This window comes from Primulina eburnea, chromosome 7 (genome assembly GCF_022965805.1).
Source record: "Primulina eburnea isolate SZY01 chromosome 7, ASM2296580v1, whole genome shotgun sequence".
In the NCBI taxonomy this organism is placed as follows: Eukaryota; Viridiplantae; Streptophyta; class Magnoliopsida; order Lamiales; family Gesneriaceae; genus Primulina; species Primulina eburnea.
The window spans coordinates 6756720-6773975 of record NC_133107.1 but is presented as its reverse complement, the minus strand read 5'-3'; the positions used below and the strand labels follow the sequence as shown (position 1 = coordinate 6773975).

Genomic DNA, 17256 nt, shown 5'->3' with positions numbered 1-17256 from the left:
TTATTTGAGTAAGTCTCATGTGAGATAGTCTCACGAATCTTTATCTGTGAGAAGAATGAACCCTACCGATATTCACAATAAAAAGTAATATTTTTAACACAAAAAATAATAATTTTTCATGGACGATTCAAATAAGAGATTTGTCTCACAAAATATATAAGACTGTCTCACACAAATTTTTACCTAACTCTTTTTTTTTTGTTTTTTTTTTAAGAAAAAAAGTCGACCTCATTAGGAATAGATTCTTTTTAAAAAATAGTATATTAACTCAACCTTCTTTCTATTACATTAAGCAACAAACTATGAGATCATTTTTCAAATTCTGACATAAGAAAAAATAACTTTGATCAAACTTCATTTTTAAAAATAACATTATCCAATATATTTGAGTTTTTTTTAAAGACAAAAACTTGTGTGAGACGGTCTCACGGATCGTATCTGTGAGACGGATCTCTTATTTGGGTCACCCATATAAAAATATTACTTTTTATGCTAAGAGTATTACTTTTTATTGTGAATATGGGTAGGGTTGACCCGTCTCACGGATTAAGATCCGTGAGACGGTCTCACATGAGACTCACTCTTTTTTAAATACATATAAAATTATAATTTTTTTAAAAATATATATATATTTAAACAAAATTATTTTGCAACAATGACCCCTCAACTAGAATACACTAATATTTGTCACACAGCCAACAGTTTATAATCCAAGCAACCTTACATGTCTTTTCACTAATAGAAAAACCAGGTATTTACAGATATTTCATCTTTAACGATAACGACCCAATTCGAGGCAGACCACCGGACACGATCGACGACCAGTCGATGGCGAGTCGTCAGATCTTTATGAAACCGTTTTCCTTTATATATATTTCCCCGTCTGTGAACGATTAAATGTCATCGGACCAATCAGATTCATAGAACAGTCCATCGATGATCTGATCAACTAGCGAGTCGATGAAGGTGTTGCAGCTCGACGTGAAGATCGGGCCGACTCTGTTCCGAGCACTTGAAAACCAAGCAAATAGAGCAGCACCCATCACAGCCGCCAAGCAAACGCCCGCCGCTTCCGAGATCCCTTGCACATCCAGCTTCCGAAATACTGAATTCCCAGTCACCACTTCTATGCTAAGTGTTGCGGCAAACACAATCTGCAAATTAATTATCCACTGGCTCTTATAATTACCGATATCTACCATCATCGTACGTACTCTATTTTAACTACTTAATAATTCGAAAGAAGTTGAATTTTACAGAAATAAATTTTCCAAATAGTTGAAGTAATTGAGTGGATCCAAAGTCAACTTCAGCACCCAACTCAAACAACAAAATATAAAGAGAGTGTAATGATTTTTTTTACCACTCTTTCTATTTTCTTACAAACAAAATGAATTTCTGAAGCGGACAAGAGAAAAGAAATATTGGGAGTAAGGAAATTAGAATATATATTCTTACCATGGCAAGACGGCCAGAGATGATTTCAAAGTCCTGGCTCTTCTTGGAGCTCTCGATATAATCCGACAACGTTTCGAAGAACCTCGAAACGTCGACGTCTTGGTTCTTGGCCTGCTTCATCACCCCACCACGCTCACCCGCAAAAGACCTCAACGTACACAGCCTGGGCTGCAGCACGATCTTCCCATAATTATCGGACAACTGCGCCGGCACCTGCGCCGGAGTCTGAGCCTCCACCACCTTCACCTCATGCTTCTCCGCCCTCGGCCGGAAGAAAGCCGGTCGCGCAGCCAGAGCCATGGTATTCCAAGTATTCCTTTTTTCCCCCCTAGTCGGGAAGTTGCTAGATTCTTGTTTTTTGTATTGATCAGCTGTGAATGAATATTCTAGCTATTTGACTCTAGTTTGGTGGACTCTGAAGGGTCCACGTCTACGAAAAGTTTGATGTCTGTTTGGCCAAAAAAAAGCCTAAACTAAACCAAATAATTAAAGATTTATGGAGCAGAAAGTATGGATCTTTCATGCATCTTCGAATCCAAATAGTTTGGCCATAAATAATTAATTTAACGCTTCTTTCGAGTCGCAGGAGAATGTCGTGGTTGAATATTGGACGTTGAGGCACCATCGTTTTAGGATGTAATCAAGTCGAGTCCGACCAAATTTTTAAATGTTTGAACTTGACTCGTTTATAATCGAACCAAACTCGAGTTTTATTTAACGAATATATTTATGGTTCTCGAACTTATTCAAATGAACCTAAACAAACTTAATAAATATGAGTTATATATTTAAATCTTCATTAAATTAATTAAAAAAATAAATTATATATTTAGAGAAAATATAAAATTCTCAATAAAATTTGTACATTTATCATAATTAATAAATTTTATAGATTTTTCTATATATTTCATAACTAATATGAAAAATCAATAAATCAAATATCAAAATTATTATTTTCATTTAAGAGATAATTCATGAATTTATCAACGAACATATTCATGAGTTAACGATCCGGATATTGTAAAGTTTGATATTTGTTCATTTAACTTAAAAAGCCTCATTAAACGAAATCAAACGAGCTTTTAATGAATCGAGTTTTAAATAGCTCACAAACAATTCGGTTCATTTACACCCTTAACCCATAAATAGATGGAGCAAGCTTTTGATGAATCGAGTTTCAAATAACTCACAAACAATTTGATTCATTTACACATAACCCATAATTAGATGGAGTTGGTGGGCTGTGATTTATATCAATTATTTTATATTATTATACATTTATTCTATATTTCAAACTACTTCATATTTTGCTAATCCCTAGTCTGCAATTTTATGTGGAAATTTATTGTCAAAATACAGCACCAGATGCTAAACTAATTTTTTTATAAATAAAAAAATACAGATACAAGATTGCAAAAATATTTCATCATTATTTCATCATAAATTTATAGTTAATTTTTAACTATCATATCTTAATAAAATAAATTTTTGTCTTATCTATATTTTTAAATATTTAAATGATTATATCACTTCTAACATAAAATATTATTATAAAAATATTATTTTCAAAAATTTTATGTTTTAGTATAAACATTTCACATAAATATTATGCACCTTCTCATGCGTGAAGGACATGGCCCAAGTGCAAAAAAGTCTTTTTCTCATACTTTCTCAATATTGATATAAATTTTCGTAATTTAGTTATTTGTAATATTTTAGCTGAACATCTTCTAGCCTTACTATACCTTTCAAAATTATACTCACAAAATGGGTTATTTATTAGGGAAAACTGTCTTTTTTGGTATTTTATGTTTGGACATTTACGATTTTGATCATCTATATTATCAAATTACAGTCATATCCCTTTATTTTTCATTTTTTGAAAAATTTAGTCATTTTTATTTGGTAGTGTTGATATGACATTACATACGTCAGAATCACATCACTTCTGCATTGGTGTGACGTAGGAAAGAAGATTAAAATTGCCATAAAAACAAATATAACGGGTTAAAACTGAAATTTGATCAAATAAATAACCGAAATCATAAAGAAACAAATATACAACACCAAAAATGTATTTATTATTGTAACTAGCATCATATTTACAGTATATAGTATAATATAATCTTAAATGCTTCATATTTTTTTATTTTTTAAATAATTGATTTAATTTTGATTTTTTACAAACTAAAAAATCTTAAATACTTGATTCAGTTAAAATTTATTGAATCTAGAATTATGGAGGTGGTTGAGAACAAAATGAGAAAAATGAGTAAAAATGATGAAATTATTACTGACTAGATGACAAAATTTATATCAAATACGAGGTTAGAAGACTTATTCCAAGTGTTGATCAGCTTGATTAACTTATGATTTTCATTCAAATTTAGTCACTTGACTTATATTTTATGTTTTCTTTTTTATGTCTTAACTTTCTATAATGATTACGAGAGTTTTTAATACTCATTTACCATGTCATATAGTGCGGTGATAAGATCATCTCATATAAATTCATCAGAATTGAAGTCAAATACCCCATCATCCACATCTTCTACTTCTGCATAATCCATCAAGTGAACAAGCATTGGATCGGCTCTTGATCACTTCACTTGATGGAGTCAACCCATTTGTTTTTGCTTTGCTCAACAACAAGCATTTTCTAGTTCATATTTTAAAGACTTCTTGTCATCGTTGGATCTTCATATCTCGTAGGGCTTGGTCTCATCTTTCTCGAGCTAGTTGCAATCTGCAATAAAATAATCATTTTTGCTACAGATAAAACATGTTTGACCATCAGCTGTGTTTGAACTTTTTATGACAATGTTGAACAAATGTAGATGTTTTCGCGCATAAATTTATCAAACTTTGAAAAGTAGTGACATGATTTCATTGTTAATCTGTTTTGCAGACTTCTTGCATGGAGGCTCTTCGTTGATTGTGGATGGTTCTTCTTTAATCTAGATGTCTAGATCGAACTCGTATATTTTGAGGTCTGAAAAAAGATTATGGACATCATCATTACATCTCATTATCTGTGCAGAGCTCACATCACCTTCAAAGAAAGCTCACGATTAATGTATTCTTTGCCAAGAGTAGCAAAGCTCAATTCATTTAAAAATTCTCCCAACGTCATCTTGGCAATGCCAAACTTCTGCATGACAACAATGATTTTGTTTTCTTTTGTTTAGTAATATCTTTCACACAACTAGTCAACTTCTCTCATACCTTTTTAGAGGTTGAGCACATCTTGATCTTTATAATAAACATGCTCTTTGTCTATAGTTTTGTGAAAGATGTCCTTGGCCACATTGTCTAGATTGACCTTCTTCTTTTCCTTAGTATTCAACTACGACCGGTGCTTCTCCTCCATCTGAGTTCCACCTTTAGTAATTGCATTGACAATGTTTTTTTTTTTGGATCTTCATGGTATGTGATAGCATACCCTTGTCATCATCTTGAGTAGAAAGATGTGTCTGCGTGAATATTTTTCGATCATCATAATCTTATTTTGAGAAAATATGAATCTTGTAAAAGAAGCCATAAATACATTTATATCAAAGTTCGAGAAAACCCTATATCTGATATCAGTTGTTGTGATCGAGTTTAGAGAGGTGAATAAACTCTTTAAAGTATTTTCGAATAAATGTGCTTGAGATGGTTCTAAAATCGGACTCAATAATTGTTAACTGTAAATGTTATTTTTTCGGCCGGACATACTCGACTATACCATTTTAAAATATTTTTCAAAGTGTGGAACAGTCCTTTGGATGGATCTGGAGAAGAATATAATCAAGTGACTAAGCATTTAATAATACAAACTAGAAAGTAATAAATGTAGAAAAATAATAAATACAATAGATTTTATTGAAGTTCGAAGACTTAATCTTTTTATGTCTTTCATTCTTCCACTTAGGAAAAAACGAACTATAAGATTTTGATTTTACAACTTGTACAAATCAACTTTAATTTAGGACTTATCACTTGCCTAAATTGAAAATTCTATTACAACTCAAACAAACAAAACAACTATAAAATATATGAATTTTTATATTCAAATTTTCGATAACTCTCAGTAGTTAACCTTCAATAACTGCTTGAGAAGTTTTAGGAAGCCTTGTTTGATCTTTATAATTTGTAAAGACTTGAAAACGAAGGATAGTGAGTGGTTTTGTCACGTCATGAGACCGCGGTTAGTCGACATAGGCGTTGTTTATCAATCACACAATCGAAAAACAACAAGTTTCGTAGCACAGTATAAACCGAAACCAGTTTATTTCATAATTTCTCAAAAAGATACTATTGTTTTTACATCTGAAAAATAAATAATGTGGAATCATTTTACAAGGAATTTAAAACATGAAAATTCGAAACATGGCTACTACTAATCTCGAGAATCACCAGCCTCAGAATTGTTCTGACTCTTCTTCCTCGACCTGTTCTTCGGTTTTATCTGGTGAAGAGAGAGTAAGTGGTGAGTATTTTGAGAAATACTCAGTAAGTGGGGGTCGTTCGAGCACAACAAACAACATGTAAGAAAATTTGAAACACACACCTTTCATAACATGACGTAAACCACATGCATACAGTCGACAAGGCACTGAGATTCCTCTGCTTTCAATAGTTTACTGATATCAGTCCCTAATTTTTACTCCTCTAAGGGGGCGAGGCCATATAGCGGTTACATCCCCACCGCGTAAGGTCATATCATAGTTGGGAGTCCTTCCTATATCAAGTTAAATCCTCACAATGCCAACATATACTCATGCAACAATCGTAACTAGAAGGAGGTAGAAGAAGAATTTGTACTCGACCGAATTTTTAAAAACCACAAAATGCACAAACCGAAAATTAAACATTTAAAATAAGTCCACTTATCTTAATTCTTGATGGAAAAAGAAACGTGAAAAGGAGGGGTCCTGCACTGGAAATTTCGAATTTCAGCTTCGGGTCTGGACTTCAGCAGCGCTTCGATACTCGGCACACTAAGAGAGCAAGCTCTTGAAATTCCTAGGGAGACTAGATAGAAACTCGAAAATCGAGTTCCAAGGCCCTCCTATTTATAGGGGTTGACTGCTATCCTGACCTTGTATTATCTTCGTGTTTGAATTTTTGAATCAAACTTAAATCTAGGATAACTATCATTCTTTTTCTTTGATCCTGGATAATATTCGAAATCTGAATATCCATCTCTTGGATATTTCGAAATTTATACCTTGTCCCAGTCTGTAAAATTTCGAATTTTGTGTCCAATTTCTAATATTCGGTAGACCTTTTTCCTATATCCACTATTTTCGAAAATACATATTCCAAGATTTCGAAATCCTTGATTGAATTATCCTCTCGCTTAAATCTTTATCCAGGTATATCAATATATATCAAATCTTAGATTTTTATTGAGCATAATATTTCCAAATTTCGAATTTATATTTCCAACTGTACCTGCTTATATCCAAAATTCCTTATTTAAATTTCTTGGATTGTGATAGACTTCTTTATTCCAAATTTCGAGTTACAATATAGATAATATCATCTTAATTTCGAACTCCATAATTCTGCTCATGATAAAATTATCTCACACCATCTTAGATAACTTGCCAAAAGTCTTAAATCTTAATAAAGGACTATATATCCACAAACAAAGATTGCATAATCCCAATACAACTTTAAATTTACAGATACTATCATAAGTTCACAAAAACCTTGGGTTTTACATGTTTGATAATTTTCAAGTAAGAGAGCTCGAGAGCTTGATAGGGAATACTTGAAAACTTGTTTCAAATTATGTTCATTGTTGTGTGTCTGTATGTGACCTTCAAAGGATCGAAGGCACTCTCTTTTTATAGTACTAGACTTCAATGTCCAAATCATTGGCAATGTTCAACTTTTACTTTTCTCATTGTAAAATCAGTTTTTCTTTTGTATTTTCTTGATTTATCGTATACTGTATTAAATTATTGTTGGTGCATCGCCAAATATGAAAATTGAGACTCTGAATAGTTTATATGAAAATAGATAAGACTGCAATAATTCACGATCTTATTGGGAGACATTATGATCTTCTGATAGCCTTGTTCATGTGCATGATTGGTCAAAAAGATTTTTTGATATTAACGACATGGTCGGTAGGATTGCTTTGAATTTAATTAAATCCAGCTCGAAGACCAAATGCACTAAATCTTGAAGAGTCCGGTTGGACCATAGGAATGCCTGGTGTGATACTAAAATAATCTAGCTCGAAGAATCTAGTCAGACACTTGAGCAGTTGGAAAGTCCGGCTAGATATAAAAATCTGGTTAGACACTCATATGATCCATCTCAAAGAATCCAGTTCTAGGACCACTATTTGTTATAATTACAATTAAGGGATTGCTTTATGCATGTCAAGCTTGAGGATATACATAATCAAGACTCATATATAATAATATATGATATTTACTATATGCGGCAACTATTCTTTGAGGACTGCTTCTCAATAGCCGAGCTATAGACAACAATTTAGTGTTTACTGGGATGCAACCCAGTTTTCACTTTCCTATCTATTTTTTTTCTTTAATTATTTTCAATTTTAATATTTTTCTTTTATATTGTAGTTGTTGAATTCTCAGCAATGACTTAGCTCGCATCTTAATGAGTTTTTTAAAGATAAAAGATGATCACTTGAGTATATTCAGCGGCTTGTGACTCTCTCCCCATGATTATTCAAGAGTGCAAAATTGTTATGGAAGTTTTTATTTACTGCTTATTTTATGCTTTGATGCATAATTTTTAAAGTGGTAATAGAACAAGGAGGATAATGTCGATCTTATAAGTTTTGGGGGTTGTTTGTGTGTCTTACGTCACAATACTTAACATGTTCTATAATATTTAATCATCGAGCACCGAAATCTCGAAAACAAATTCTGGTTGTTTTTTTAGACACTGCAATTGTGATTACTGACACACTAATTGACTTTCAAATTTTTTTTGTTTATCGAGAGATTGCATTACGTTTGGAATTGATTGAGATAAAGTGTAATTGCATTCGAGGAATTTAGGCACGAGCTAGTTTTGTATCAAATTTTGACACATTAGATGCACTTGAGATCAAACTTATATGAATTAATTGTGAATTGACGAGAGGTGAGCTCATGAAAAAAATGAAACGATCTAGATTTTTTTCTAATTATCCTTTGAGATGAAAATCCTCCCACCTTTAGTGGAGAAGGGTATGGAAGGCGAGCATATGGAGCATTTCATGAAAAAAGAACGATCATCAAACTAAAACATTTTTTAGGAGTATGAGTTTTTTTTATTTTTACACTACATATGTCTCATTATTTTGATATTTTTAGTAAATTCTTGAGTTTTGAAGTTACAACTAAAATGAATTTTATATTTCAAAGTGTGATTGTTTGATTAGGTGTGAAAAATTTTGATGGGTTGAAAAGTGTTGATTATGTCATCGGTTCGTTTTTCCTTTTCTAGTATCATTCATTAGGCAATATTTTGTATTTTCATTTTGCTGCCTCGGCTCGTTTTTCCTTTCTTCATTCATATTAGAGATCAATAACCAAAAACCTTCCTTGGGATATATCATATCATGGCCTATTTATAGTTTTTGCCCAATTTCTTCCCCAAAATGATATGTCACGCACGATAGATTAAGCTTCATCAGCTCTTAACATTGAACGACTCCTCAATTCAGTCTCTCAACTCAACTCGTATGAATATCCAGAAACTAATGCATATTGACAATGCATTGAAGGTTTAGGAGTATAAGGGACAAAGTTAATTATTTTATGATTGCTATTTTTTGTGTCATTTCTATTGCTTTTGTCAACTTAGATTAGATAGCAGCCCCTGGCTCTATTTTTCCTTGTGTAGTGCAATCTCTCGTGATTCTTCTCATCCCTTTCCTCCAGGTTCATTACCATCCTTTCGTATGTTTATAATTTTGTTTTCAATCTTGTCACCATGCTTCGTCCCTCTTCGGACAGTCTGGATGGTTCAATGTAGTTTACTATTTTTTCCAGCAACTAAAGAAAGATCATCACTACATCGGACAACATAAAGAAATACAAAAGCTATGGATTTTGGAGATAGTAAACTAATGCAAATTAATTGTAACAGCAACTTCTCTGGCCCTAGACAAGCTAGCAGTACTTTGGAAAACACTGGATTCCAAATACTCTCACGTTCTTTGATCTGTGTAAATAGTTTGAAGTTAACATGCACTGAGCTAGTTACAGTACACCAATAACTTATTCCATAACTGGAGCTTAAGCTTTCCCTCAAAACTTCTTTTGTAGCATAACTTCACAGTTCCCTGGGAAAGTCACTTGCAGATTGTGAAGGAAGGCTGTTGCTTGACCTGAAGCAACAGCTTCTATCATGACATGCCTTCAAAGGGTAGATTTGGCGAGTTCCTTTTATTAGGGGCATATCCAATTTACACTAGGCTCGCTCACCTATTAAACTTGGTGTAAGGAGTTTTCAGTGGAAGAGCGTATCTGACATAACTGAGAGTCTGAGACATCAAATAAAGCCTCCAACATCGTTGTTCTTTCCTCAACTCACCACAGTCTCGCTTATGCTGGCTTCTAGTTAACTTGGAAGCTTAGTAACTTGGCATAAATTTTAGAACTACAGAAAGTAAAATCATAGATGTCATCAAACTCAGCAATCGCCAAAAATTTAGATGTATGGAATATGAAAAGAAGCCTGGATTCATGGAAAAAATGCACATTACCGGTTTCTTTTTTTAACAACACATGCTTTGATTCGAATCCAGGTCCGTTTTCTTGGAAATGAGAACCAACATTAAGTAGGTTAATTCAGTAACTTGGCATAAATTTACAACTACGAAAAGTAAAATCATAGATGTCATCAAACTCAGCAAACGCCAAAAATTTACATATATGGAACCAGATAAGCCCAGATTCATGGAAAAATGCACATTACCGGTTTCCTTTAAATTTTAACACCACCTGCTTGTTTGGAATCCAGGTTTGTATTCTTGGAAATGAGGTGCAACAACATTAAGTAGATTGATTCAGTCATACAACGTCTATCTATTACCAAAGATTCACAAAAAAACTTGGCGATGAAAAAGTTAAGCATTCCCTTCTACTAGATTAAGGAAAATGAGAAATGCAAATTATACAACTCATCTCAATAGCGAGGAGTAAAGAAAAAATTTCCCAACAATAAGCACAGACTAAGTCTCAAATGGAAGACAGTTATCCAGCTGAAGGTTAAGCATATAATTTCATACCGAAAAGAGTGAAGAGGAAGCCCGAATAACTATGCACCTCGCTTCATCCTTTTTATTCTCTCCAAGGCACCAAGATGGGCATCATTATCTTTGCTTTCAGAAATAGTTGAATCAGGAGCTTCCACGTCTTTATCAGATTCTTCTCTTTTCCGCACCAGACCTCCAAACACAGCTGTTGGAACATCTTTCTGCGCTATCTCAACCTTCTCATCATCTTCAGAATCACTTTCTTCTGGAAGCTCTATATCCTCCCTATTTGAAACGGACTCGCCTTCATTTTGCATCCCCCCACTGACAAATCCTAATCGTCTACCACTATCTTTAACTTTGGCATCGTTGAGAGTAGGGACTAACTGCCTTTCGAGGGCAGCCATTTCATCATCATCGACACCAGCTTTCTTTAGTACGTCCTTTGCCTCATCAAGGGTCTGCATTTGATCCTTTTGCATCAAATACTCTGGAAGGATATAATGTGTCTGGAATGGGAACTAGAAGAATTAGGGATATCGCTCGAAAAAAATTCAGGAGGCGCAGAGAAACAAAAAAACTGAAAAATAATAGCCATCTTAGCATAACCTCTACCTGGCTATAGCTTGCAGAAACACTTCTTTTAACTCGGAGCATCTCTCGGAAAGTATCTTCATTTCCATGCTGCACTTCAAACTCGTGCCACTTATTCCAGAAGTCAGGGTCAGATCTAGGGTCAGCAAACTGTGAAGCGTGTTTATATAATGCACGACTGCGGTCAATTTCTCCGAGGCTTCTCTCAAGCTCCGCATACTTCGAACACATGACCTTGACATCTTTGTCAGGGAGGCCAGATTCTATTGCTTGTTCATAAATCTCTCGCGTTTTCGGTACACCAAATATTTCAGCAGCACGGGCTATGTATATTTCATACATGCCCATTTTCTCATTAGCAGGGACAGCTTTTGTTGCCTGATCGTATACTCTCATTGCTCTTTTAGCCAGACCAAAGTCTTCTTCTAGCTTTGCATATTGAAGATACAGAGGTTTCACTGCTTCTGCAGGTGCCTGGTTATGTGGAACATATTTAGCAAGTAAATTTATAAAGAAATATGCCAAACATTGATGCACTAGTAAAGAAAAACCATCATAGTAAAGGAAAATAAACAGTAAGGTTTATTTATGATTAAAAGTTTTCCTGCAAAGTAATAAACAGACACAACAACCATATATAGACGATTTAATTAGGGAAATGATCTAACATGGCTAGATACAGTAATCAGCAAGGGTAAGGACATCAATAAATATAGCCACCAACAAACTCATCAATAAATGTTGCTCCAGCACCCTCAAAATTTCATGAATTACTAGCCATTCTATCTAGTAAAAAGACACTGCAATCAGCATATGACTGAATTTCAGATCGTTCAAATAGATCTTTGCATGATACACCAGTTCTTTAATAAAATAAAACAAAATCAAATCTGCATAACTCCCCTGATAAATTTTAGCTCTGGCTAATCTCCAGCAAAGTTACAATAATACATTTACATTCCCAGGAATTTTGAAAGACTTATATTTTCAATTTGTGTCAGTTTTACTTCGCAATGTCCAATCTGGTGGCCGGATATCTCAATTGTGATGGTCACTATGGTATCAAGGTTCTAATACACATTTCAATAAAAAAATATATATATATCAAATAACCACGAAACTTCACTCTGAATCCTCTGGCTCACATTTTCGTTGATCGTAAAAATTTAGTTAAAATAAATGCAAAACACCACTCACCAATACACACAAAATTATCATAGTCGAAGTAAATAATTAAATGGACATACCATTTCAACAGCATGCTCAAATAACTCTCGTGCTCGTTCTAGCTTTGATTTCCCATATCTCTTGACAAACTTTGAAAGGTAAGTGACCCAGATATCTTTCACATGGGGGTATTTGAAAATCTTCACACCTCTCTCATAAACCTTAAAAGCATCTTCAAAGTACTTGTTATCCTGGGAAAATCTCATGTGAAAATAAATTTGTCAGACAACCATAATTTGAAGGGGAAAGGTAGAGAATAAAGGAAGCAATACCACAACAGAATTCCCAACTTACTTCTAAGAGCATTGAGTAGTTTATAATAATTTGGGGTGTGGCTATTCTCAAATCTAATATTCTTTCGTAAACTGCACGAGTTGACTCCAGACTACCCAAGCTTTCCTCCAAATCCACATAGAACGTCCAAAGCTTAAGAGACTTGTGAAGCATAATTTGCACCGGTTTGTTGCCATCAGCAGCCACTGCATAAACGAGAGAACAAATATTCAAGATTGCAATTGATAGAACAAGAAGCCAGCATAGATGGCAGCGCAAATGTGAAAAAGAATATTCTGCATACTTTGCTATTTCATTTTTTCGGTAAGAGTTGAAATTTATTAATAAAAATATTATTTAAAACTGAGATAATTCATCCTTTTGACGAATCTAACAAAACAACAGATTGATAATCCAATTTGGATACCCAGTATAGGCTTTTTCAGGTATTAGTTCAGGTATTACAAAGTGCAACCCAATACTTGGTGTTCCCATATATTTAGATGTGCCACCTCACATTCTTTACATAATCTCACATTTTCACCAGCTTCATCATTTCTAAATCCTTTCTCTTCTAAATACAAAATTGAAGTTCATAAGTGTGGTGCTTGTACACTGTAATTATTCTCTCAACTTTGCTACAAGTTGTTATGACAAGGTAATTTCCTCGTGTCCTAGTAGAAATTATCAAATGAGTGTGATACTGCGATTAACTAAAAGAACATATTGCAGCTGCTCTTGGAAGTTTGAAAAAAAATGATAGACCTATAACTTCGCAACTATATAGCATAATCTAACCACCACTTTTAAGAAAAAAATATACACCAAATCAAAATAACAGAGATAATTAACCATATTACTACACCAAACAAGCAAAACAGAAAATTGCAAACAACTGGGAGATATTACCTCTTCTCTTGACCTCAACTGATGGCTCTGCAGTAGCTCGACGCATCAAATCTAGTGCACCCTTAAAATTTTTGTGCCTGAGCTCCATCTCCGCCCATTCACACCAAATACTGGCCAGATGGTCCACAGCCTTAAAATTGACCTGTACTGCCTTGTCAAAAATCACCCGGGCATTAGCAACATCTCGGTGACTCTCGTACAACTTAGCAAATGCAACCCACAAAGTATGCGGCTTCCCAACAGCCTTCATCGGATCTACTGTCCTCACTGCCTCCGTGTAAGTCAAAATTTGCTTCGTGGGGTTCCCTTCAAAGAGCTTAACCCTCCGGTGCCACTGCTCTACATTATGAGGATTTTGCCTCAAGAGCACACTGTTAGCTAACTCTGGTCTCCTATCCATCAGATACTCCAACCTTGCCAATCTCATATCCACATCCTTGTCATCCTTCAACCAAAATGTGTCCATGCTCTTCTTCAACTTCTCAAAATCCAACCTATCATCCACCTCCTCCTCTTCCTTCTCTTCATTTTCATTCTCCACGTTATCCTCGTCATCACTAACATCCATATTTTCCATCTTAATGGACAACATACTCTCTTCAAACTGAGAATATGCATCAAATATAACACTAAAATCCCTCACCGTAATCACTGTAGTCATGCCTTCCTCAAAAATATCTCTGGCCTTCTCCAGTAATCCCCTCCTAATATAATAATCCGCCAAGGATGTCCAAAGTCTGCCAACCTCATCCGTAAATTTCTTAATTCCTCCCCGAATTATTGCATCCACATTCAACCCTGATACCTCACTAGCATGTTGTGTCAACAGGTCGCACAATTCCAACCACAACCTGTGCTTTGTCTTCCCCTTTAGAGAGTAAAATCGATCGTCATTCAAAACCCCTGCCAGCCTCTCTGAAGCTTCCTGCCACAACTCTGAATTAACCAAAAACTCAATAAAATCCTCAATATGACTCGGGTCATACTTCAAGTACCTCCTGTACACTCTCAATGAAGTTTCAACAGGTACACCCTTCTGCGAAACAAATACTAAATAATGTTCCCAAATCCTATCATGTTGGGTAACTGGGAGAGCGCACAAAGCTCTATCAAAGGAGTGCCGCGTCTTGGAAATCAACTTCTGACGAGTCAATGACTGCAAATACATTATCCAAATGCGAGGCATCTTATGCATTGTCGCCAGAGCTCGCTCAAACGTGTTGTTCAAGGTTTGGTACTGTGCGTGATTAATAGGTAGATTCCTAACTAGCTCAAGGCGTTCCCGGAGGTATGCTTGCCAAAGCTTGTAGCTTCCTGGCAATGCCTTGAGAGCGCGCTCATAAATAATGGCACGCTTTCGGAAAGGGGCTTCTCCACGGGCAATTAAATACCGCCACCAAAGTTTGACGCTATTCGGGTTGCGGAGCACTTCTTCTTCGTAAAGGTAGTCCTCTTCACTTGGATACAACTCCTGTGGTATCGCCATATCACTGAGTAACAGAAGCACGATTATCATATATTTTTCTAAAAAAAAAAACAAGAGAACTTGCAATATTCATTTCATAAAATATGTTCACTCACAATTATCAGATATTTTTTCTGACAATTGATTTTCTTGTATGCTCAGATGTAATCTGTTAACCAATCAAACCATTTCCAACCATCCAAACACACGCCACCAGAATTAAAGTTGGGTCATTTACCATTGAACTTTATGGTTGCCAATAAATTAGTAGAAAACTCAAAACTGAATAAATTTGAATAAATGGAAAACTTAAAACTGAATAAAATCTCATAGTAAATCGAGCAGTATATGAAACCTGAGAAAAAACGATAATCAAAATAATGGGAAAAAAAAATCACCTCTCACAAGAATCGAGTTCTCGTCCGTTGGTTCGAAAGTGAGGCCCTCTTAGGTTAGGGCAACAATGAAGAAAAATCAGAACGATGGAGAGTCGACAGACGAAGAGGATGAAGTTGGGTGTTGGGTCGGTTTTCTTGTTGGTTTAGGAACAAAAGGATGACAAAATCTTGCGTGAGATCGTGTCACAGATTGTATTTGCAAGACGGATCTCTTATTTGGTCATTCATGAAAAAATATTACTTATGCTAAAAGTATTAATTTTTATTATGAATATGGGTAGGTTGATCCGTCTTACATATTAAGATTCGTGAAACGGTCTCACATGAGACTCACACTAAAAAGATTGGGCGTTTTTTAAACCCATTGCCCAAACACACACACACATATTAAGAATTGAAATTTGAAAGTGAAAATAATTCCAATAATAATTATTATTATAAATATAAATAAATAAATGTATATCGATTTAACCAATTTTTAAAATTTAAAAGGGCAAAAGTGCTACATGACGGGAGCCACCTCTTGAACCTGTAGGAGCCAGCTCTAGAATATTACTTGAAGTGGGCATACAACTTTTCCAGCAAATAAAACATTGTGTATCGAAATAATCGATCGAACCAAATTAAATCAGAAATTTGATATGGTTAGAACAAGAGTTCGATTTAACCAATTTTTAAAATTTAAAACCAAAAATTGAACCGATTAAATCGATCTTTTTAAAAAAACAAAACCGAACTCTTGTTCTAACCATATCAAATTTCTGATTTAATTTGGTTCGATCGATTATTTCGATACACAAGGTTTTATTTGCTGGAAAAGTTGTATGCCCACTTCAAGTAATATTCTAGAGCTGGCTCCTACAGGTTCAAGAGGTGGCTCCCGTCATGTAGCACTTTGCCCCACAGGTTCAAGAGGTGGCTCCCATGCACGTAGCACTTTGCCCCGCATAGCACTTATTTCTCGGTGTTCCATGCCGGTGACCGGTTCTGATACCATTCTGTCACGCCTCGAGCCCGGGCACGCGACTGCGTGACTGAACAATGGGCCCCTATAGCAACTACTTCGTATTCGTCCTCGCTTTATGAAAATGATTAATCCAAGTTGCTATAGAAGTCCATTGTAAGCTATTATAAAGTCATTTTAAATCTTTGATTTTTTTCGATGTGGGACAAGGGTATCACATTTTATATTATATTATGTATGTTGGTTGTCCATCACATGTTTGGATGGATTTGTAGAGACTTTATCAAGAAAAGTGGAATTAAGACCCTAAATTCGAGGAAGCAACACTTGAGTGGGTGAACTTGACCACCCTGCACGCAAATGAAGAAAATAATGAAGAAATTCGACCACGGTGCGCTAGGACGGATGAACTTGACAGCACTAGCACGTTTGCTGAATTTAAAAAGAGAACTTTGCGCAGAGCTCGTGCTGGAGTGGATGAACTTGGCTACCCTAGCACTCTCAAGAAAAAAAATAGAACAAGAAGTCGAGCATCTCGCGCTAGGACGGATAAACTTGGCAGTCCCAGCACGACCCAATATGAAAATTATTTTGGTTGATTTGTTTCTACTTTTCTTGATGGCTACCTATATGGAAAGCCTAAAACTTGAATTTTAGGGCATTCATTCAACACTTGAGAGATTTTATCATCTTGGAGAGCAGCCGCATGCAAGAGGGACAATCCAGAGTCAAGGACCGAGCACGAAGT

At 35.0% G+C, this 17256-nt stretch overlaps 2 protein-coding genes across 7 annotated transcripts; both read right to left on the bottom strand.

The window, feature by feature from the left end:
* Positions 1–656: 656 nt before the first annotated feature.
* Positions 657–1854, bottom strand: LOC140836073 (stress enhanced protein 2, chloroplastic). Its single transcript, XM_073201484.1, has 2 exons — positions 1459–1854; positions 657–1154 (listed from the first exon to the last, which is right to left on the bottom strand). The coding sequence occupies exons 1-2, from the start codon at positions 1756–1758 to the stop codon at positions 894–896; spliced, it is 561 nt and encodes a 186-aa protein (XP_073057585.1). The 5' UTR covers positions 1759–1854; the 3' UTR covers positions 657–893.
* Positions 1855–9730: 7876 nt separating this feature from the next.
* LOC140837020 (uncharacterized) lies at positions 9731–15697 on the bottom strand. Of its 6 annotated transcripts, none has more exons than XR_012119191.1 (8): positions 15545–15697; positions 13682–15171; positions 12794–12978; positions 12520–12690; positions 11294–11746; positions 10187–11187; positions 9906–10080; positions 9731–9763 (listed from the first exon to the last, which is right to left on the bottom strand). XR_012119191.1 is itself a non-coding variant. In XM_073202988.1 (7 exons), exons 2-6 carry the CDS (start codon positions 15165–15167, stop codon positions 10741–10743), a joined length of 2742 nt encoding a protein of 913 aa, XP_073059089.1. In that variant the 5' UTR covers positions 15168–15171; positions 15545–15697; the 3' UTR covers positions 9731–10080; positions 10712–10740. The 6 variants fall into 6 exon arrangements, 3 of the variants coding, with proteins under 3 accessions (XP_073059089.1, XP_073059088.1, XP_073059086.1); XR_012119190.1 differs by having other exon boundaries at positions 9731–10080; positions 10187–10296; positions 10712–11187; XR_012119189.1 differs by having other exon boundaries at positions 9731–10080; positions 10187–10237; positions 10712–11187.
* Between the last annotated feature and the right edge of the window lie 1559 nt (positions 15698–17256).

Excerpts from the sequence above, each read along its gene's own strand:
- LOC140836073 (XM_073201484.1), bottom strand. The coding sequence starts at position 1,758 with ATGGCTCTGGCTGCGCGACCGGCTTTCTTCCGGCCGAGGGCGGAGAAG. Across the intron at positions 1,155-1,458 it reads TCTCTGGCCGTCTTGCCATG|ATTGTGTTTGCCGCAACACT; the intron begins GTAAGAATATAT and ends ATTAATTTGCAG.
- LOC140837020 (XM_073202988.1), bottom strand. The coding sequence starts at position 15,167 with ATGGCGATACCACAGGAGTTGTATCCAAGTGAAGAGGACTACCTTTAC. Across the intron at positions 11,747-12,519 it reads TTGAGCATGCTGTTGAAATG|GCACCTGCAGAAGCAGTGAA; the intron begins GTATGTCCATTT and ends CCACATAACCAG. Across the intron at positions 11,188-11,293 it reads TTTCTGCAAGCTATAGCCAG|ACACATTATATCCTTCCAGA; the intron begins GTAGAGGTTATG and ends TTCCCATTCCAG.